A 24,891-nucleotide genomic window follows, 5' to 3' on the forward strand; every position below is an offset into this window, starting at 1 on the left:
CCAATTTGACAAAAAAAAACCATTCTACCACCGTATAACCTAGATGTAAATACTGTAAATATGTAAATACTATAAACAATTGTAAATAATATAATTTAACACCCCCCTCCCCTTCCCACTCATCCCCCCCCCCCAAAATCCCACAACGCATAAAAGTAATACACCGAGGAGTCCTGTTTTGCGGCCAAGTTTCAGGACAAAATACAACACACACAAGAATACACAAAAATCACGCACCAATGCGACTTAAACCCAAAAAAAACAAAAAAATAAACGCAAAAACCTAAAACCCACGACACATATTAGACCATGGCTACGTCGTACCGACGCGTATCGGTACTTTTGCCTAATCCACCCTACAACCGAAATTCATTGTTTATTGTGAATAACATACACATGTAATACTCATCTTCTTGGACAATAAACGTTATAAAAAAAAAAAAAAAAAAATACCTGGCTTTCACCCAGGAGGCTCGGGTTCGATTCCCGGTACCGGAAATTTATTTTTGAAACTTTTTTTTAATTTTATTTATAAAAATCCGCAGCTTTTTTAAATAATATAATGAAATTATGTACAAAACATACGAGCTTCCCAATCTTAATGACATTGATAGATGTTGTCGACTTCAACATTCTGAAAAACTTTTCCCTATATATATTACCATGGCTTGGCTTTAATTTCTGAGATATTCAGAAAAGTTTTTCTTTCAACGACAACACGATTTTGATAATCAAACAGCTCTTTTTTCAATATCATGACTGAAATGTTTCCAATTTCATATAACGATAATACAATATGAAGATTAATATGGATTTTAGCGTTATCGGCAGCCTTACGGTGGTCGAAGAATAATTTAAATCAAACTTAACCCATTGATTTCTCTTTTTTTATGTGAGTTGAAAATTAAAGAAGCATAACCGTAACGTAAACTAAATTGAAGGTTTTTGCAAATATCTTGGAGACTAAACCAAGCAACAATAACATGTATAGGGAAAAGCTATTCAGAATGTTGACTTTGTTGGCATACCTTACTTACGATTATTGAAATCGACAAGGGCGTTCGCTTTGTTAATAATTATGTAACGTAATTTAAATATTAATATATAAGTGAAAAATTATGTGTTCAAAAACTGCGTTTTGTTTGAAACTTAGTGAGATTCTAATATAATCCGGTATGGTCTAGTGGCTAGGATACCTGGCTTTCACCCAGGAGGCTCGGGTTCGATTCCCGGTACCGGAATTTATTTTTGTCATTTTTTAAAATAATATATTATTATTTTTCATAACATCAAAACATACTTTTTCGAAATAGTATTAATAAAGAAAGAAATATATTCCATATATATTTATATAGATATATAAATTGGATATTCCAATCATATTTTTTTTCAAATATTTTTCAATTATAATCTTTTTATATATATAATTTGAACATTTATGAATAACACATGAAATGGTTAACATGTATACGACCGAAAAGAATTTGATGGTTATATTACCCCATAGTGCAGTAATTGATATGCGATCATATCGAAAACTATACATCGGAAGCTTCATTGAGCGGCTGCATATAAAAGTTATGAGTCGAATGGGTGCTGACGCGGTTGCTAATAATAATTTTAAATCATATGACAACTTAATTTCTTGAATGCATAATTTTGTAACATCTGTCGATTAACAATTGATCATTTTATAACCCCAATGAAACAGTCTGCATTTTTCGAAAAAAATTTGTAAGCGTTATGAGTATTACAGAAATTTTATACTTTCACTATTATGTTGAGGATTTTTAAAGTAAGAGTACCTTGTCAAATGAGAATAAGAACTTACTTGAGAGAAAAAGATCTTGGAGGGCCTGGGCTGCCTGGCATAGGAGAGCCCATGTTTCGGCAGCAGCAAGTCCTGTTCCTCGCAGAGCAAGTACATCTCCCGCTACTACAGCGAGACCAGGTCCTCCGTTCAAGTCCGTTTGCATCCTGCAACAAATAAATTCCATATTTGCGTTTAATAATGTGTTTGTTTTAAAATATCTACAGAGATTATAAAAACAAAAATTGTATGTATATGACATATGCAACTTTATTTCATGAAATAAAAATATATCTTTTTCTATTTATTATTCTATTTAATTTACTTAACCTTTAAAATTTATCAAACAAATTAGATTAGGTTTCAATAAATTAATTTAGATACCGTTATAGATATTAGTCTACATAAACGAACTTTCATCGTTCAAAAAATTATTGATCCCGAAAATTACCGATTATGTTTTTGTTATTGGAACTTAATCCAAACTGAGAAATGGCAGGGGTTAAACAGTGAAAATCAGGCGACGTTACTAAACTGTATAAATAGCAAAAATGAATTTACATAACATGCATTCGCACTCTATTAATAACACAAGTTAAAAATTAAGTTTAAAGATTCTTGACATAGTTCGCAATTTGGAAGGCAGGTATAATAGATGCTTTCCAGTTTTCAAGGTAACAGATGTACTGTGATTAACAATGTTGAGGGATCAGTTAAACCGCGCATTCTTGAAGTTTCGAAACTACGCTATGGCTAAACGCGTGCCCTTTGTGACGACTTAATGGACAAGTGTCGTATTTACGAGAATAGTTAAACGAGCTAGAACAATATACTCGGTAAAGGAAGCCCGATGAAAGAAGGTTTACAAGGAATTTCAATTAACTTGTAAATATCACGAGAGCTTTATAAATTTCAATGTATACGTTAATACCTTAGTAGTTGATGCGATGTTAAACCTATATCAAACAAACGTGAGTAGAGCTTTAAAATATTGAAGCTCGACAACAAAATGTTAATGTATAACTAAGAAAGAGGAAACATTTTGATTTATTTAATTCTTTATTAAAATCACAAAAAGAAACATTTGGACTTATTCTCTTGATTTAAAATGATACTTGAAGAGCGTCATGATAATTACACTGTGAATATTTATGTATTTCTGGGAAATCTGAAAGTACAGAATGCAAATAATTTACAGAAAGGTAAAAACTATTCAGAGTGTAGTAGATTTTGCAATATTTAATAGATAAAACAATTTTCTACTTAGGTTACTTTTTTTAAATTATACTTCACTCATACAGGTATGAAATTGCGTAAAAGTCTGCTATTTAATAACTGAAGAATGTATCCGATGAAAGTCATCCCAAGCAACCCCAAACAATAAAGAGTTTCTCAAAGAACAGTATAAAAGCGGCAGACGGGGGAAATAATAAACTTATAATTAATTATAATACCGAACAAAAACGAAAAATAAAAAAATAAGAGAAGAAAGGAGAATAAGGAAGGAAAGCGGAAGATCTCATATATTCGTCATTGCATCGTAATATTGCCTTATTCCTCTCATTGTTGACAGAATGGAGTTATGAAATCATGCACATACGTATTCCGATCGAGATCGAATTAATTAAGAAAGCCGCGTTTCGGGTGTATGGCTCGTAGTCTGAAATGGAGCGGAAGCAACGAGACGAACAAAAGGGGACTGAAATAATCGAAGCTGTGCTCCGTGGCCAACAAGCTCGATACATCCAATATGCACGCCCCGGCCTGTTTACATTTGTTTGTTCTCGACTAGCTGCACGACACGTTGCTTCAATCCTGTTCTACCGTAGCAGCCCACTGTTCTCGACTTGTTCCGTGTTAGACGCAGGCTTATTGTGCTCACGTTTGAAAAATCGATGAAGAATCTGAAGTCTGTACAAAATTCTCTCACGGTCTTATTAGTTTATAATTTCCAATGTATTTAACTGTTGAGAAAATTTGTAGCGAAAGTTAAGTTAAGATTCGACTGGAATTAGGATTTTCCGCTTTTTCCGATAATAGATTGGTTTAAATAAATTTCACAGCTCAGTTATGGCAGCTAAGTCTCTGTTACTTCTCTCTTATCATCGTTCTACCTGAAGCATTTAACTAATTGTCACATTAATAATTCATTATTTTCATTTATTAATTTATAGTAGGAAGCTTTTATGTATCTATGTGTTATTCGAAAAATATTTCGAAATTTGTTTATCGCTGTAATGAATAAAATTTGAAACTAACCTGAAAATATACATAGAATATACATAGAAATGGATCATTGACTATTCAAATACTTTTGTGATGTATCCGAAATATACTACTTGCCCTAAATATCTCGTCCTAAATAGCTTCTACATCCATTTCTAAATTTGTTTCAAGCCTACAAATTTGTTATTTTCATTTATTACGATTAATAAAAATAGAATATTCAGTTTAATGTTTAATAAATTTAATTGAAAAATAATACCTCTATTTTATATATATTTGTACATCCTACCCACTCTCCCTATTAATATTTAATTTTATTACAATTTATTACTGTTTAATGATGCATTCTAACCCTTCACCTTTGCTTTCAATGTGTGTATATTCATAATATCATTGCGAATAAATACAATGAAAGAAACGTCTTATATAATTCAGGTTAAAGCTTCCTAAATGTGAGGTCTTAATTCTCCAAATTGCGTTAGAGAATCCATTTAAATGCGCTAGAAAATGTGTGTGTGTGTGTGGTTTTGTGAAATAATTGAGGATACGTATGCATTCGAGAAAAGCACCTGAGAGTCAGCTGTGAAAGAGGAAACATGTGAAATTGGTCTGTGTGAATGGAAAAGCTCGTAATTACATTTAGTTTCAACATCACCTTCTGTTTAATATGTAAACATTTATATCGGATTTATATCGGGTTTCCATGAGTACCTTGTTTTTCTTATATTTCGATGATACATTAATATTTTCGCTAATAAAACAATTTATATGCAGAATTTTAAAATAAAACGCAATGAAAAATTTTTAATACAATGCAGCATAACAATACATGTATTTCATATACAATATTCGATAAGTTATAATATAACTTGCTAGTAGGTGAGAAATGTATTTAACACATTCGATAGTTATTTCTCAATTAATCCTTTCTTCTCATAATTAGTTTCTGTATCGGTATAAAAATATTAAATGTTTAAATCTCCGAGAAATTTCTTCACAAATTTTATAGTCGTAAAATCTCTTTTTATGATCTTAATTTTAATTGTATCATTGAAACAATGTAACAATGATCACTGTTCTCTAAAAAAATTTTCTGGCTCTTTCTTTTTTCGAACTGTATCTTCTCTTTGGTTATTTTCCTTTGGGTACGTGTTTTACAGTCCCTAGGAGATTTTATTCTCTGTAACCCGAGCAAATCATATTAATTTTCGCGTTCAATTACTATCGAGCGGAAAGTAAACTGTTTACGTTGCTATTCTTCTCGTTACTTCACATTTATACTATCTCTTCCACCATTTTCTTTCTTCGAATATCTTATACATAAAGAGCGTGAAACACGCGAAATATAGTAAAATTGTATGAAATACTAAAACCAAATATTTACAACTTATTTACATTTTGATAATACCTATTGAAATATGGCATCCAATTAGTATCATATAGAGCTGAAGAAAACATTAGGGTTAACACTTTCAAAAACACCTGTGTTCATAACTTCAACATTATGTCTATGTTTACCTTTCATGTGCTATAATCTAATGTTTGCCTTTCTTTTATTGCGTGAGGGAAACACGAGATGCATTTCCTATACTTAGGAGCCCGTACCCTTGGGCTAGACAAGGTGATAGTAGTTTACCAACTAGAAACCCTTCCTTCTTATTTTCATTCGATGGAATGGATCCCGCTGTGACCATAAAACGGGAGGGGAAGAGGGTTAATATCTTTTTCTAAGGCCTAAAGTTTAAGCCCTAAGCTAGCATTAAGTCTCATTAAACTCATTAAGTAGGTGCTTCGAAATGCAGCTGACGAAGGACAGTGACTAGGAATCACCGACTACGAACTTGATACGAAGAAGAAGAGCAAGAAGAGAAACAGTAGCGTGTCGCTATTTTCGTATTACGATATATTCGCTTGAAGATAACGTTACTTTGGTCAATATACCTTTTTGTATTCGTTTTGTATTAATTAATTCGTAATTCGAACAAGGGACAGATGTCCAACAGATTATATATTATTTCGAATAGTTCCAAAGAAAATGAAGAAGAGAATGGTCGGTAGCACGGTCATATAAACAGGTTTGGATACTCCGAAACCGAAAACATTGACGAAACCGTCTGTCTTTTGAGTCGAAAAAAGTCAAGATGGAGGGCAAGTAAAGGTCTCGTTTTGCGCATGCGTGGCACGCATATACATATACATGCATACTACGAATATCTCAGACAGAGACAGAACACTCTACTTATTTTTGTCTGTCTCGCAGAACGAGAACTTTTTTTGCCATCTGTCTCGTTTTTTGACTCAAGAGACGAACGTTTTTCCCTAACAACATAGCGAGTACGCAGACGTGTTTATATGGCCGGGTTCCACACAGTACAGCCCTAGAAATAATGATCTAGGAATGCCAAGAAAATTGCTTAGAGATTTCAACTAACGCAAAATAGAATGAATAGAAATGGAGAAAATGACCGATATCGTGTATGTGTTACGCTAGTAAAAAGAAAATATATGTGTAATATTTCTAGATTTCCATCGCATACAAAAAACTGTTTTCAAGAATAGCATCCAAAACAAAAGTATTAATTTTTCAATATGAAATGTATATTTCTATATGTACTATTTTTTATAAATGCGTTATTATGTTGAATTTAATTCTGCATTCTTCTTTATTATTATTATTTTTATTATATACTTTTCACAATTGTAAGTAGTCTTTTTTCTTCTATTAGTTACATGTTCAATAAATTACGAGTTTTCCTATTAAAAGAACGACTTTACTGCACATTTTACTTCGCGCATTAGGTGGAACCAATTAGCAACATGGTGCTGTAGGTAAGATAAATTCGTTTATCGAATCAAAATAAAAAATAAGAGAGAAAACATAGGCTGTTCTCGTGAGAAAACATAGAATACTTCCGCTTTCGATTTTGAAATTAATTTTTAATTCTCCGATATTAATTTTCTGGATGATTCACGTGATATAGATACAAGCACATATGAATTTTGAATTCCAATCAATTTCATCTCAGCCCAAAGCTATTGCGGCTCGAGTAGCAGCAGTCGGTCCGAAGACCGAGTAGCCACAGATCGAAAATGAAAACTCGTTAGCCTCGGCACGATCGATTTTTAATCAAATGCAGAGCACCTTGCACTCGCCAGTACCACATCGCTTGCAACGGCGCGTGCAGATTTACCGATTGTAAATCTTCGCATCGAGTAGTCGGCCTGAGGGATAGCGGACAGCTAGATCGATCTGTGTTGAAATAATGGTACCGTGTATTCCACTTGCTATCTCTTCCAAAAATTCACTTTTATCAATTTTGTCATTAACTAGTGATCCTTAAGTAGTGATTCTTGTATTAATAACAAGTAGGTAAGTAATATTCGTAATATTATATTAATATAGTGATAAGTAGATTTATGAAATTGTACGTATTTAGGAAAAGTTGAAGCTGCAGAAGTGCACGATTGCAATATAACATATTAAAATGTTGTATAAAATATCTAAAGTGTGGTACGATAAATGGAAGTGATATAGTGAGAGTGGAAAATTGGTCAGTGATCGCAATTTACAATCTTCAATGATCGCGATAATTCACTTGAGACATTCATATTTAAAGATCATAAGAATCTCGTTCAGGCTCATTGAGGATGTTAATTCAGAATTAATTTTTCCTTTGAATTATATCTAAATATATAATATATAAGTGATTGTAACTTATGTAGAATAAATATTTTCGAAGCTCTAATTTTACCACTCATTGATGAACTGTTGAGTTAAGCACATTAACGATGACAGTTATTGATCTAAAAAAACTGACACTCCTACTTACTCGCGTGTAAAGTACAATACAGTACGATTACTTTTACGCCTGCATTAACTGACGATCTTACTTAACAATTTAATTCGCAATTTTTCTATATTACTTTCATCCATTATAATTGTTACAATATTTAGTAGATAAAACTGTTCCCTATCTAAATTTCATTGTTAACTATATTCATAAAGATACAAATTTGCATGAGTACTTGGACAAATATTGAAAAAGACGAACGAATTTCCCAGAAAATAAAACTCGCAAAGTTATAGATAGCAAAAAGTCTATTTCTCGTTTTCTATTTCTTTTATCTAACTTTCTATCTTCCTTGCTTCTTTATAGAAATACGAGATTGTATAAACATTCGCGGTCTGTCTACTGATTTCCACTGACCACAGACGTGTAATAAAAAGAACTGCAACGAACCCAGAAACACAAACCTAAACCGCTAATTTCACAGACACAATTTGTCCCAAGTGTATGCAAACTTTCTCGATGATCACGATACCATTGAGAATTCCGTCGACCAGATGAACTTCGATTGAAAACTTCTCGACCGATACCAATCCATTCTTTCTGTGTATGTTTTAGATGCAAATGTCAGGAAGTTATCGGGCAATCGCTCCAGCTTGAAAACTTTGTCCTGGCCCAAGTATTTGCTGAACGCTCGTCAAAGAGCTTCCATCGAAGCTAATTCCTTCTGCTCGAAGGAACGGCAAAACTTTCTCCTAGTATTAGCTCCAACGCGACAAATATATCGTGAGAAACTAATTCTTCCCTGGTCCCTACTCCTTCAGAGAAAATATCGTGTCCTCGATAAGGGATGAACGTCAGTTATAATGCATTGATGCATCGATTCGTTTAACGGCGGAGGTGAAGTTGCGCGACCGTTTCCTACTTGCTAGAAAAAGTTCCATCTAGATTCGTTCAAAAGCAGATTATGTACAGTGACTGACGAAAGTATTCGAATACTTAGCACAGAAAATTTTTATCAATATATTATGTACATTATGCGAAATTTTCTGAAATTTCGTTAGCATTGTGATGAGACACGAGAGACTACCGTGACTATTATAGTAAAATTCGAAACCAATTCGAAGATGTATAATTCTATATCGTATGTAGATATATATAGAGTTTATAGAGCTGGAAGTTATAAGACATTTATTACAAACATACACTGAGCGAAAAATTATTATATAGCATGGACAGTAATCTTAAACGTACAATTAGCGTTAAAAATGATCTCACTAAATATTGTGAATTATTAATGTATGCAGCGAATAATTAGGAAGTATAAGTGAAATAATGAGAAGGTTTATTTATAAATATTAATAAAACTGGATGAAACAGCAGTTTCTAAAACCAATATATCGATTTTTACTTGTTATCTTCTCTTTTCTTTCCGAAGATGAAAAATGAAAGGTGCGCGCAGGATATTTAAGTTTTATGTTAGAGCTTCGAAATTTTATTACAAGATTAGTTGGTAATATTGTGAGATTAATATTAATTACATTATTGAGTATACAATATGAGAAAAATATAGGTATATGTAATTAATAAAGTGAAAAAAATAACATAATGTAGCGAAAGTGGTTATGAAGAAAGTAAAATTTTGTGTGTAGATCATAGCAATTGGACTCAATATTTTGTTTACTTTTATCCTAATCCTAAATTTTTATTTTCATATTGCACGAAATATATTACTCTTTTTAGAAGAAATTTATAAATAAATAAGTATAACCTTTATTTACAACCATATTTTATATATGATATTATTACATAAATAAAATTATATTAAACAATTAAATAAATATAATTAAAATAGGGAGCAGTCTTTTAATAAGAGAAGTTATTAATCGATTATGAATATTGATACTAATACATATTTCTTATATTGGTTAAGTATAATTTACAGGTATAGTTAGTCGGACAAACCACGGTTTATCAGATCTGGCAAATTACAGATCCTTTAACGATCAAGTAAATACACAATACCGATATAACTGGGTCATCGATTAGATGTTTAAACGAGATTGGAAGATTATTCAATTTGAATTATGCGATTCTCGGACTTGCTCAATCTGGAATTCTAGTAATTGGAAAGTCTGCTAATTCTTCGTCACGACTTCGATGAAGTTTCCGGTTGACCAGGTTGAATGTAATAAAATATCAACGCAAGCATTACAATTCAAACGAAGAAGGAAATTTGAAAAGGACTAAAAAGATGGAAAAATGATGGATAGTGGAAAGATGTTGAAATTGTACATAATATGCAGACTTACGTAAAATATGAAAAATTAAATATTTTCCATAATATTCAGCAAATAAAACAAATGTATACTTATACTATTTTTCTATTACTTTAGAAGTAACTACTTTACTTTCTATTACTTTACTGTATTACTGTATTTATAAAAATATGAATTTACATAAACCTCTGCAATCTACTAATTATTAAGCGTGACAAGAAAAATGTATTTTAAAAATATTCTAAATTCTCTCACGATGTTTATCGAACAGGCTCATTCCCATTCGTACCAGTTAATTCTCTTTCGTAAGAAATAAAATTTTTGTTTGAATGAACGAAACGAATGAAGTTCGGTTGAAAACGACCAAACGCGTATTAAATCGTCGATAATCGATCAGACGACAAGCATGTATCTGGAATCGTGAAATTGCAGGCTTGTCCGAACTGGCTGGAGGAATGAAAAATTTCCGGCCGCTTAAGAGGTTCGTTCTATTAAATGCGGATCGAATCGACATTGTTCGTAAAGGCAAAGGCGGCAATAGGTACGCTCGTTACGAGCAGTCGAGGAGACAGGATGTTTAATTAGAGGACAATCCGTTAATGGCAGTACCAGAGAGTGCCTCGCCTAATTCCACGAAATTTCATCAACGAACAAATCGAACTTCAATTCGCGAGACTCTGCTACTCGCTGGCGAGTTTCTCCTTTGCCCGATCGTAATTTAATAACGTCGGTTGCCATCATTTTTCCAATACGCTTCTGATATTCTGTTACCATCTTGGATTTATTAAGAAATTATGAAGTACAAGGGATCGTCTAACGAAGAGTGAATCTCGATTCGCTTGGATTATTCTCGCCTTGTTGGATATCGTGCGCTTCCATAAAATAACAATAACTAAGTTTTTATTTTATAATTATTATTCAGAATAAAGGACACCTTGCTGATTTTATTGAGTTTCGGGTATGTTGTCAAAAGAAACGTGAATATTTTCCTGTACGTACGAGGTTGCTCAGTCTTAATTTTCGATTTACATACATGTAAAAGTACTTTTGTCGCTGTATATATTGCACTCTATATAATATTTCTAATATTTGTCATAAGTTTGCATTAGTTTGAGTTAGTTTCGTGCTAGGTTTAGGACAGATTTGTACTGTATTTGTGCATTTCAGGTAGGTTTTCAAGAAGGTAAAAGTCTTCTGGAGGATGATGAAACAAAGAAAGCGAAGTTTTGGAAAATTTTCAATGAATATTTCAATGAATATAATTTGGAATGAAAATTACTATCGGTGAAATTATCTCGTCAGAGGGTTCTGAATAATCTTAAATGATAAGAAATTAATATGGAACAATTAATATTAACAATTTTCACTGCTTCCAATTAGGAAAATAGGAAAAGTGGATTTTCCACTTCTACAGACAATTATCTTAAAAGGATAAAGTGGATCAAAATTTGATCAAGTCGATGGAGGCTAAGTTCTCAAGGGGTCTTTATAAGAATTTTTCATCGATTTAAAAGAGGTTTAACTTTACAAACTTTTTAACAGACTTACTATCTTCTCTATCAACTTTAAACCTAAAACGAATAAACAAAGAAAATTAAACGAGCAGGTAGAGGAACAATACTCGAAGCTCAATTTTATTCAGAATTGAACTTTAAATAACGTAAAGTTTGAAACTGTAACAAAATTTATTGTCGATTTGAAAAACACAAAATAATATAAAACGAATGATATATAAATCACATCGTATATTCTGTTCTTTGTATATAACAAATAAAACCATTGAACGCAATTTACATAAAACCTATTCTTCTTGTAAATTCTATTCATTCTATGAAGGATATTAATCATAAAAATATTTTCCATTTAAAGAATTATATTTTTCATCAAACGTCGAAATTTTTACAAACGAAGATTACAATCGATAAATCACATGATTCGGAAAGCAATAATTCTATCAAAGTAAATTTCATGCAATCGTGTTGTTGAAATTTAATCCTGAAATTCGATTCAATCAACACCTGATTCACTTAATTACGAATTAACTCGCACAGAATTGGTCAGCTAGTTTAATAGGTGAAAGCTTTTTCGGCGATGCATCAATCAACGCGATGAATCAAGACTACACACACAAGTCACAATCGATACAAAATTAATTCACACGGACGCGAACTTCGAACGAGTATGTTTTACTGTTTTGTTACAGGATCTAATTGAACAATATAAACAAAAGTACTTATATTTAGCGACTAATGAAACATTTGCTTTAACGTTAATATAAACCAGTAGTATAAAGTTCGGACAAAGTTATTTGGTAATTAACGATAATTACAAATTAATTACCATTATATTATATTATTACAAAGATATTAATAAGATATATAACGAAAAATTACAATTTTTCATGAAACTACATTTCAATTAAAGACGAGAATATTCTACATACACATCTGAATGAACCTTCTATGGATTAAAAGGATAATGCTGTCATCCCTAGTTAAAATGCACGATCTAGCGTTTCTTCATTTTCCAAATATGTTGAAATATTTGGAGTTTCTCGTGTTTTTTATCTTTTAAGTAAAATTATACTGTGTAGGTTTTTATAGCACAGATTTTAATAAAAATACTTGATATAAATATTTTTAAGCACATCCAACTTACATATGTATGGTAAAAGTAGCTTGTCATTGAACATTGATTAATAATAAAATGCCTGGTAAAGTGATGGTAATCTTGATTAATATGTAACGACTTTGAAGAGTTTCTTAACCTGTTAACCAGGGGATCCCTTGATTGCTAAACTTCATAAATGACATGCATAATACACGCATAGAAGTTGGGAAATGAAAAAAGAATGGCTTCACTACGTCTTCTTCCATGTAATCCAAATGTAACTTGTCCTTTAAAACGAAAACGACATTTAAAAAAAAAAAAAAAACAGAAAATTCCTAAGCAAAAAATCTATTATGTGCAGAAGATTAACAATCCTAATAATGAATTAATTCGATTTCCCAATCGAATAAATTAACACGTTTAATCTAATACGACCAAAGATTAGGAAATTCATAATACAATTTCCAAGTTCCTCTAATTCACCAATGATACTTCCACAAACGTGTGTGTGCGTCTACGTAATATAATACACGGAACATCGTTTTTTTCTCGTATCTGCAGTTTCACGACGTCACGTATTCTCAATTCGTTTAAAAATTCACCAGCACGATATACAAAAAGCAACGATATTAGTATCAGCGACTGTCGCCGGAAATGTAGGAAGCGGATGGGTGACGCTCTGGTCACGCATTAAATCGAATAGTAAGGTCCAGCGCGCGTGTGCGTCAGCCAGTCAACAGGAATTTAAATTTCAGCTCGATTGTACAGCAGTGGGTGGTTCGATGAAATATGAAAAAATTAGCAGGCGATCCACAGCCGTCAACTTGTCACAGACTTGTTCGTTATTTCGAGCGACGCGCGATCGTCTCGGGTGAAAAAGGAGAGAAAGAGAGATGTAAAATGGAAAATAACACGAATCAATTGTAACGCGACGATCAAAGTGCGATCCACTCGAACGAGAATCGTTCCACATGGAATCACGCGGAAGCCGATGTTATCGCGGCGGATTATTTCCAAAGTCGCAGTGTCCGCTGCTAATTTCGAGATACAATATTAATTCAGGGACAATTTTCAGATAGCAGTTTGAGTGGGTCTGAATGCATTGATAATTATATGGAAATTGAACGAAACAAGGATCATCACTATGTTCCTGTTATTTATGATGTACACATTTTATTATTTTCGTAATATTAATAATAGAACTATTTGCGATTAAATTATAAAAGATGTACTAAAAACTCAAAATAAAAGATATACATACGTAAATTGTATGTACGTATTATCTATTATTAATGCAAGATTTATCTATAAAATTTATGCATATATCATTGCAAAATTATCAAATAACGTTATCTATTGATATAAGATACATTAAATATACTTTAAACCTATAAAATTTCTACGAAAACTTACAAATTGGCCATTCTGACCATTCGGGTATTTCAAGAGTTAATGACTCAAGTAAACAATTATGAAATATCGATGACGAGTTGTAAATCCGTTCGATTAATTCTTCAAGGCTCTGTTACGCTATAAAACGTAACTTACAAAAACTCAATAGTTGCGTCGGTATCTATCATTGACGATATAATACTTAAGGTTTACATAATTAAGACGACGCAACATATGCGTCAATAGCAGCGTTTATTTGTATTAGAGGAATATATCCTAATTACGTCCTAACAGTTTCAAACGATTAAATGTTTCTACTTTAATTTTGCTCGAGTTTTAACCATATAGAGACCATTGTGTCGAAGCAATTTATCAAAATTCAAACCCTTGACGCAGATGTGAAAGGTTAAAGGTTGAGATCGATTCATTTATAACAATGAGATCGTGAATTGATCGAGATACACTTGCAATTGAGGCTATCATAATCTTATTATTGCAGGGCTAATCGAATATTTATAAGACGTAGTGTGGGATAGACGTGATTGATCAGAGTTTCCTTTGAAATGGCAAAAAAGGCAATGACGTGATTAGGAACCTTGCACAGCGGGTGAGCCATTATAGTTTGTAACAAGTTCTATAATAAAGAGTGATGGTTTGCCAGATTTGAAGGAGTTGATTTATGGGGTCACCTGTATTGTTGTGATCTGACGACCTTACAAATTCTGGGTTCTAGACAACAAGAAAAACATGTATGGTAATCGGTCTGTTATACTTCGCAATGTAAAATTTATGTTTCAACAAAAAAGGTGGAAATAAGGATTAACAGGATGAGAGATTGATTTACTTTCCAAATAAAAATTGTATATTACCTAACAATAAAATCAATATAAAAATGTTATTACAATTGAAATATTTTGAGTGATATAGGATTGTTATGTAATGGTATATGTGATCTAAATTTTTATTTTTATTTCTTTATTTTTAATCATCTTTACTTTTAGTTAGATAATAAGATATAAGAACTTATTGCACGTTATATAGTAACTTATGATAAGATTTACCTAAATATTACTCCTACATTACTATCCCGATACACTTTCGAAATTAATTGAACTCTTGAAAGCAATAAAATGTTCTCCTTGTCCTTTAAGTTATTCTATTTCGATCTTTAGTATAATTTCAATAAAGAATAATTTTTTTCTTAAAGAGCGTACATTTTTACAAGAGCATTCTATACATTTTTACTACATTTTTTTGCAATTACTTCATTAATATAATAAAATGATTCTTTCGATTCAACAATATATTTATTTTATTTCAATTTGTAACAATAAAAACTCACATATATGTCACTATAATTAATTGTTTCCTCATTATGAAACGTTATTTAGGAAATTAAACATTCTGCTCATTCCTCAGGAATAAAAGTAACAAAGAATAACTTTAGAATAATTTTTTCTCTCTGGATATATACGAGAATATTTTTATTTTTTAATACGCACGCATAATGTTAAAATTTTTTAAATTTACGTATTTATTTTTGTATATTTAATTAGCATACCTAGTAGACATTGGAAAGCACAGAATACGAACGTTAAAAACTTCGCAACAAACATGTAGAATAAATAACTTCTCTACAGCCACGATCAGCAAATATTATAGTAACTTTCACGAAGCTTCGCTCCCTCTTTACGTTCCTCTGTACGAGCAATATTATATGTATGTGTATCGAGTTGCCTACACACACACTCGGGGTAACACACGCGGAAAGGATTTTCCTGCAAGGAAAAATGCGGGTAAAGCGATCCAAAGAAATTTTCGTGATATTCATGGGGTACAGTTCAAGAGATTGAGCTTGTTTCTTTTTCGATTGGAAGGAAATGAAAATAAGGAAATAAAAAAGAAAATAAAGGAAGTTTCGAGAAATGTAGAGTTTTCGAGAAAATAAAGACCGAGTTTACTACTTAGAATGCGGATATTATACCGGCAATAAAATTTTCATAAACCGAAGAATGGGAATAACACTAGAAAAGAAATGACTTTTAATGATTAGTTTTAAAGTTCAATACGTGGTGTCTCGTAATAAAAAATGTAGCATTGAATTCTTGCTCACTGTTAACTTTTAATAAATCAGCTTTGGGGTTGTTTCAGAGTTTTTAACATTTCGACGAAATAGATGTTTTAGCAATTTATAGCAGTTTTTAGCAACCTCGGACAAATAGAATTTCTAGTATATGTTAACGTTATATGGAGAAAAATTTGCAATTAGGTTTTCTAAATAGTTATACAAATATCCAGAGGGATAGTAAGTACTAATAAAAGTTAGAAAAGCAAATATTATAATTATGAATCTTAAAAATGATACGAATGCAATATATTCTTCAATGATTGAAAGATGTTAAAAATATTGCGAACAAGTACAGAGAAATAAATAAAGGTATCGTCAATATATTATTTAGAAAATGCGAAATTCTGATATTTTCACGTAAAATTATTTAATGCACTGTGCAAGTGACATCTTTGTTCTGTGTATTTATGGCTGAAACCAAACAAGAGACCAAGCAAGGGTATTGGAAGCTTTTGGATTGGCAAACAATTTACAAAAATACCAGTAAAATGAGAAATTTGTTATAAAACTGGCACATACTATATGTAAATGTCAAGTATATCATAAAAATGAATGGTTATTTCACACTGCATATATAAATAATATATTTATATTTATATATTATATATATAACAAGAAATTTTCATATTTAATTATAATTTTATATTTTATAATACATCCACTTCAACATCTTTTTATCACGTATATTAGCATATATTTTTTCATTCTGTGATGTTAGAGCCGTGCCAGGACTCAGTTTTTATTGAATAATAATTTATTTACCTGTGGATTCCTTATTTTGCATTAAAAGTACATTATATCCCAAACTTAAAAAAATGTTAATCTCTGTAACCAAACTCTTCGCTTCGCTCATATTAATTCATGTTTTTGAAAAATGGCTCGCATAAAACTTCCGAAGTCCAACAATTTACTACTTCGGATTAATCTTGTACCAACTTAAACCTCAATAACTTGTTAAGTTTTAATAAATCAGGTTTTGGATTGTTTCGAATTTTTTAACATTTCGATGAGATGTTCAATATCTTAGGAATTTATAACATTCTTGCATCTCAGTTGCATCTATCGTATCATCCGTAATACCATTTGAATTAACTTCGTCCAACGTCAATCATCACCCACTCCTTGCAGAGTGCGTATTCGACGACCGCAGATCTTTCAACGGAATTTACATACATTCGTTGAACCGTGCAATAAAAGAATACACGCGTCTACGAATATGCAATGGTTTATTAGAAACACTGAAGCAAATGCTAAGGTCAAGGATCTTTGGAATGTCAGAGTGGAAAAGACTGTTGGAGGATGTTGCGGAGTGTACGGAGAGTGAAAGGTACATTAGTTACAGGAGAAGGGTGAGCAAAGGGTTAAAGAGCACGGTATACAGGATAATCCACGCAACTAGGACATGCTATTTAAACAAGTATCTATGAAATATCGTTAAATATGATTAGAAAATGTATTTGTACACGTATTTTTCAATGAGGAATTTTTTAATTATATTTCACATCTTGTTTTCATAGTACCAAATTTAATGTAATCATATGAAAGTATATATTATTACTACATGATACGAAATTTATTATAGGGCCTAATTTACTAGCACATAAATGCAATAACAAATGCGCAGATGTACAAGCATTCTTTGTACTCGTTGTAATAAATTAAATTTACATATGTAACGCTAACATTATTTCCATTAAACTTCATCAATATCTACTTAGTTTTTGTCACTCAACTACATATGCATCATAATTTTGACTAATGAAATTCTCCTTTATCTTTTACCTCTTCATTGTTATAACCTGTGCTACTTGTGTGGAACACGCTGTATACCGTTTAGCCGTGCAGTGGAAACGTATACATATACTGTACGTTCCTTTACAACTCCCTTGCGGATCGTATGAAAAATATGGTTTTTGGTGATAGTCTGGCTATTGTCGGTTACATAAAACTAAAACGATACGTTATACCGGAAAAAAATATATTGCTCTGCGTTTTCAAGTTTTCTTCGAAGGAGCTAAAAGGAGCTCAGCTTATACAGTTTGAATTAGGTACTTTAAAAATATCAAGGAAGAGGCGAAACTTATAGGACGTGTTCAAAGTTGGGATCAGATGCGAAGGGATTCTGTTTTATTAAACTCTTGCTATCTCGTACATAGTGTTTCTAAATATTGTTTTTACTTAGTGTTTCAAAAGACAAATATCTAAATTAATGGGGTTACGCGTTATAAAATATGTTTTTACATATTCTCCCAGATCTTCATTTTTTAGGTATTCTTAATCTTGTGATTATGAATGGAATTTACAGGAAAGCATAGAGCTGACAAAAATATTAATACGATTCTGAGACATAATAAACTTAATAATCCTATATAGGTACCAACATACAGCAATGAGTATATAAATGGGAAAATTTTATTTTCACAATTTTCGTGTAAAATAGAAGATTCACTTATTATTATATTTATATCAATTACGTAAAATAGAAAAGCTACTTATTCCTAAATGAAGTGTTTCAAGCACAAAAATATATCTGAAATGTATCAATGCAAGGTAATTTCATTATATCTATACAACCTCCGCTGTATATCCACTAAATTTTAATTGTCTTTTGATGGTCGATTTCGGTGATCGTAAATCATCGCTTAAAGACACGCAAACGTTCCAGCAGTTCACTCACCTTAAACATTGTCGATTGGCGAGTCGTAACGCGGCGACGTTCTAGCGGTGATGATTTCGTGCGGTGCGAAATCATGCGCTCGAGTGGCAGGCAGATAATACACGAGACAGGAGACTCCGACGAGGAACAGGAAGAACAGGAACACGATGTCGAACATTAACAGGGAGTTCAAGGTCATCAGCTGCATCGTGCGCGTACAACTTTCTCCACCATTACACACATATACACGCGGATCCTCACGCAAGCGCGTTCTCACCCACCAGGTATATTTCCTTCCACTTCGACTTTCGTATCCTTTGGTATCCTCGGCTTCCGTTTCCTCGTCTAGCTCGCGATGGATGCGCGAGTATCAACTTTTTGAAAGAATATATTTTTCAATAACGTTAGAGAGGTTTGTTTGAAGCGATAACGATTGAAATTTGAACGTAGCAATCCGTTTAATAGATGGAATAAACGATGATTATATATGCATATGAATATACATCATCGGCTTTAAATATAAAGATATCTATTTAGAGACAAATTTTAATTTATCTAATATTCTACATGATGAGTTATATTAGACGGCGTGAGTGGAATAACAGATTTATAATAAAATATGTCTGTGCGATTTTTTGCAGGTTAACGCTTCTCGCGAAAGATTAGACAATATGGCTTTTATTGTAAGATATATTCGAAAAGCAAATGGAGGAGCTGAAGAGGGAAATGAAAGAGGAAAGGGAAAGGAGGGAAAGAGAGAGAGAGAAACAGAGAGAAAGGAGAGTGGCAAAAGGAAAAGAATTATTGGGTAGAATCAGAAGAATTGAGGAGGAGCAGGAAAGAACAGAGAGAGAGAGAGAGAGAGAAAAGAAGAAGAAACATAGTAATCAAGGAGTGGGCTGAAACGGAGGAAGCAATGAAGAGACAGTAAAGGAGTTCATAAACGAAGAAATGAGGATAGGGGCAGAAGTAGAAAAAGCACATACGATAAAGGTGGGGGGCAAGAACGCAATAATAGTAGCGACAATCAAATTGATGGAGGAAAAAAGAAGGATAATGAAGGAGAAAAGCAAATTGGAAAAGGGGGTATACATAGACGATGATCTGACAAGAAAAGAAAGGGAAATACAGCAACACATAATAAGGGTAGCCAGAGAAAGAAAGGAAAAGGGAGAATATGTAAAGATTGAATACAAAAAACTAAAAATAGAAAACAAATGGTATAGGTGGAACGAAAACGAAGAGAGACTGGAGGAAGAAAGAAAGAGAGGGGAAGAAAAATGAAAAAAGAAGAAAAAGAGGGGGGGAACTACAAAGGGGGCTTTTATTGTATCTAAACAAAGTGAGTATTATACCTATACAATTTCATCAATTGTTTATAAATCTCCTACTTTTTCATTCGAAAATTTTTAGAAATCGTCGATGGTATTTTTCTGCTCTTTTATTTCTAGATACGATAAATGCCGAAATTTTATATGAAATTTTTATATGAATATGGAAAGAGTAAAAACAAGATTATCCTGCATAAACGGCTTTTCCATTGAAAGTTAATCTTTTTTTAAAATCAGTAATGTTTGTATAAGAGAGGAATCATATTTTCCTATTACTATGTACACAAAATTATCCCGTAAATCTATAAAGTCTATCGGAAAAGTAATTACGAGTTCTCATTAAAATGTCAAGTTTTTCGAAATTTTTGGTTAACCGCTTCCACGAGGATTGGTACTATGGAATTTCAATAGACATTCAAGGTAGCCTGGCCACAATCAGCTGAAATGTTGAACTGCAAATCGAACCATAATTGGATTTTCCGGAGGTTATCGATATCAAGTTATGCGCGAATCGTTAATACCACCTCTATTATAATGAGCTATTTGTGCGTCGTGCATTGTGATATCGACTGGTATGGATAGTACTTTTACGTCGAAATTAATGCAACATAATTGAAATCATCATCGATCGTGCCATATACGGGAATAAAATCGAATTTGAAAGTCGATTTTCCTAGTATGTTATTTGTATACTTTATATGAATTGGATATCGACTCGATACATACATTAAGCATAAGTGTGATCAGACTTCAACCCCTAAAATTGTAAAGTATGCATATAAATTTTAATACCGGTTTTATTTGTTCGAAATGTAATGTAAAATCGACAACATTTACATTTACTAAATTCAGATATAATTATTAATATAAATATGTTTACTGAGTAAATAATTTTGCTTCCAAAATAAGTTACCAAATTTGATCACTGAAATAGACTATGAAGTCATTTAAATAAAGCTTCTAAAACTCAAATGTTTCTAAGAAGATTCAATAAAATGACACCTGAAGCATTTTACAATAGACACATATTTGTAACACTAGTTCATAGTTACTAATCTTTGTTATTATAAGTGAAAACAATATTTCCCATACTATATATCTTTATATATCTTATCTATAACTATTTTTGTGGTAACGCAAGGTATAAATAAAGCTATTTAAGAAACAACAGATAAACCCAATCATTGATCAGTTCCTTTTTAATACAACAAAATAATATGCGTTCCATAATAATAATTGTTATACAGTACACACTGTAAACAATGCTTTCTTATTGCAAAAACGCACATATTTTCATATTAGAACTCAAATGTTTTTAAGAAGACTCAATAAAATGACACCTGAAGCATTTTACAATAGACACATATTTGTAACACTAGTTCATAGTTACTAATCTTTGTTATTATAAGTGAAAACAATATTTCCTATACTATATATCTTTATATATCTTATCTCTAACTATTTTTGTGGTAACGCAAGGTATAAATAAAGCTATTTAAGAAACAACAGATAAAGCCAATCATTGATCAGTTCCTTTTTCATACGACAAAATAATATGCGTTCCATAATAATAATTGTTATACAGTACACACTGTAAATAATGCTTTCTTATTGCAAAAACGCACATATTTTCATATTAGAAATGAGTCGTTTCCAGCAACTTTTTAATCGCGTTATTTTCAGTGGCGCAATTAGTCCACGTTATAAGGGGTCCGACTGTATATCATAATTAAATATAATATTTAGGGGTGCTATTGAGACGATAAAAAGGCTGACAAGAGATGCACATATCTGGGAATTGAATCGCAAATAATCGTTACGGGTGGAAAAGTTTTGTGAGAACACTTCAATCGATCTTGAACGTCTAGTACACGTCTGGTGCAACGAAAGAAGAAGATTCCGATCTTTTGAAACACAATAGATCCAAGCCATTAGTTGCAGTGACAGTGATATGGCGAAAGAAGAAACGTTTAAGTGCAGAAGACAGCATCGACATCGATCAACGATTAGATGTATCTAATCTGTGGAAAACTTCCACGCGGGAATAGCTCGTTTTAGGTTCCAGATAGGAGAAGCTTTCGATAACATGTGAAAAGTTAAACAATTTCATATTTTCTTCATTTTCTAACAGAATTTTTACACTGTAGTAAAAAGATACAATAAATCAAGAAAATATAGAAATCTTTTGCAACTTTTCTTTTGAAAAATTGTTCTTGCGTTCGTACAATATTTTTGCTTCATCTACTTATTTATACATTAGGTATAATCGTAGCTACAAATAAATGAAAATTATATATCGATTGATTCCTTGAATATCATTAATTCATTACTTTCTTCTCTTACTAATCTTAATTCTCTTATTTTTTCTCTCTTGTAATTGTTGTTAAATGTTTGGCTTATATATTATGATTTTTTATTACACAGTATTATTAATAATTTTATATCATAAGAAAGTATTTAATATAATGTTTGAATGACAATACATTATAGAAAGGTATTGTATATGAATACTTTACGGCATCGGCTTTCAAATAATTAATTTTTTGAAGAAAATACAAAGTCTGAACTGTTTAATTATAAATTGTTTTCAAGTACGTTCGAGTATGTAGATATATTATCGACGGTAACAGTTAAATTCAATGGAATAACGTAGATAATTATTTTTTATCAAGGAGAAAGATTTATCCGATTGTATTTAATATTCTGTATTCTCAATGTATTTGATTCTGGAAAATTAATTTCATCAATTGTCTGGAAAATATCGTATTACAAATTAAACGTGCAAGAGATTGGGCACAAATCTATAAATAAATTCCATTTCCTTCTGTATCAGAACATCTTAACATATACTTGACATAGTTTTTCCTTTCGAACAGCAAGCCAATACGTATAAATTAACTAGTGACCTATTCTACTCGAGATTTATTAATACCAAATAGGAAACTTGAATTATTTCCTGCAATTCGAAGAAAAATGTGCGACTTCGATCGACATCTTGTTGAACCACTTGACATTATTTTTTCGACCGTTCAACGATTTCGTATTCCCGATTCGCTCAATCATTGACGCGAGGTTGACGATAAAGTTAACTGATTTCACAAAATATATTTCAGTCTAAAGTCAAGAAGTAGATGTATTACGGTATGTAACATGGTTTATGTTAAGGATAAGTTTTCGTGTAATTACCTTTTTACGAAATGAAGTGCAATTACGCTTCATAAATATGTTATGTTTAAATGAAATAATTACAAGAAATAAATCAGCTTTTCTGATCCCATTATAATAAACTCTTAACAAGATTTTTCTGTTAATTGCCAAAGAAAAGGGACTCTTAATAACAGAATAATTAAAAGGGTAGCAAGCGTAAAGTCTTTTAATATCTACCGTTTAAGATATTAAACCACGCCTAATTAAAATCATCTTTTCTTCACGAGTACTATATATTATACATATAATTTAAACAACGGTTTGAGTTATCATCAGATATAAATTAGTTCCAATATGTTTATGATTATTGCTCGTTCTAATTATTTATACTATGCATTACATTTAAAGAAAAAAAAGAAAAAATGATAACACAATCATTTAATCACGCGCAATAAATTTTATATTAATTATGTAACAAATACTTGACCCTACATTTTTATCGTATTTCAACTTTGCTCATTAAACGTCCGTAAATTTGCTAAATGCTATTAACGCCAGCTTTTTTCTCGTTAATTAAAACATACTTTACATAAGCTGCCGCTTTTACAAAGTTTGTTGTTAAATCTAACAGGATCTTTATTTAAGAGGGAAAAAGAGCAGGAAATTGTGTCGCATAATTTCCATGTTTATATCCGTGTCATTTGTGAATCATCGGAGCAGATGCGACGAGCTAGTGAAATTTTTAATGTATCTACTCGTCAGTAATTAACACAATTGGCGGCGTCATTAACAGCTGTATCACGGTTGATCTGACCTGTCTATGAGCCTGTCTGCTCCGACGATTTTCCACTTACGCAAATTCATCGGCATACTGAATGCAAGTCGATCTTCATCGGCCTTGCATCGCCACTGCCACCGGAAATTTACGGTATAACATAATTTCCGTTCGGAAACCCGTTTTCAAAAGATAAACTCTACCTTTGACGAAGTCTGCTTGTTCCAATAGATCGGAAGTTACTATGAAAATTTCTAAATCGCTCGAGTATGGAAGCTGTGGAGAGCATCTGCCGTGTTTAAGCATCTAGAATCGAATCGAAGATTTAACGTGTGATTTATCGATTCTCCTTTGCTGTTTCCGCTCTTTGCGAGTGAACGACGATCGTTTAATTACACGCAGTAATATCGTTGAAGTTATGCCAAGGAAGTGGCATAATTGAGTCGCACAGAAGTTAGCATGGTGACTAGAAAATAATTGGCTTTACATAATAATTAATGAGATTCAAGTACATGAAATTTCGTATCACGCAGTAATACTTTCACGCGACTACAGATATTTGATGCTGTGAAAGTGAAATGTAGAACCTGATAAGAAAACAATTAATAGGGAAATAATGGTACCTGCGTGTAAATAGTTTTCCTAGCCACTGTATATTGATCAATTTTATCGAAAGTAATTATTTGCTTTCTGGAAAACTAAATATTAATCGTACGTTTTAGTATTAAAGTTGCAGGAATTTATTAAAG

At 31.9% G+C, this 24,891-nt stretch overlaps 1 protein-coding gene and 1 non-coding gene across 6 annotated transcripts in view; one reads left to right on the forward strand and one right to left on the reverse strand.

Annotated features, from left to right (window-relative positions):
• LOC132910004 (uncharacterized) overlaps positions 1-24,891 on the reverse strand; it is a 124,147-nt gene that overhangs the window by 83,535 nt on the left and 15,721 nt on the right. For 4 of the 5 annotated variants that reach the window (XM_060965347.1, XM_060965349.1, XM_060965348.1 and 1 more), the window contains exons 2-3: positions 18,911-19,263; positions 1,832-1,977 (exon numbers count right to left, since the gene is read on the reverse strand). In XM_060965347.1, the coding sequence (XP_060821330.1) occupies positions 1,832-1,976 (145 nt within the window). In that variant the 5' untranslated portion in view covers position 1,977; positions 18,911-19,263. The remainder of the gene's footprint in view (positions 1-1,831; positions 1,978-18,910; positions 19,264-24,891) is intronic. The other variant, XM_060965350.1, reaches the window with a different exon arrangement.
• Trnae-uuc (transfer RNA glutamic acid (anticodon UUC)) lies at positions 1,170-1,241 on the forward strand. Its single transcript has one exon. It is a non-coding gene; the product is annotated as a tRNA-Glu (tRNA).

Source organism: Bombus pascuorum, chromosome 8 (assembly GCF_905332965.1).
Source record: "Bombus pascuorum chromosome 8, iyBomPasc1.1, whole genome shotgun sequence".
NCBI classification, from domain to species: Eukaryota; Metazoa; Arthropoda; class Insecta; order Hymenoptera; family Apidae; genus Bombus; species Bombus pascuorum.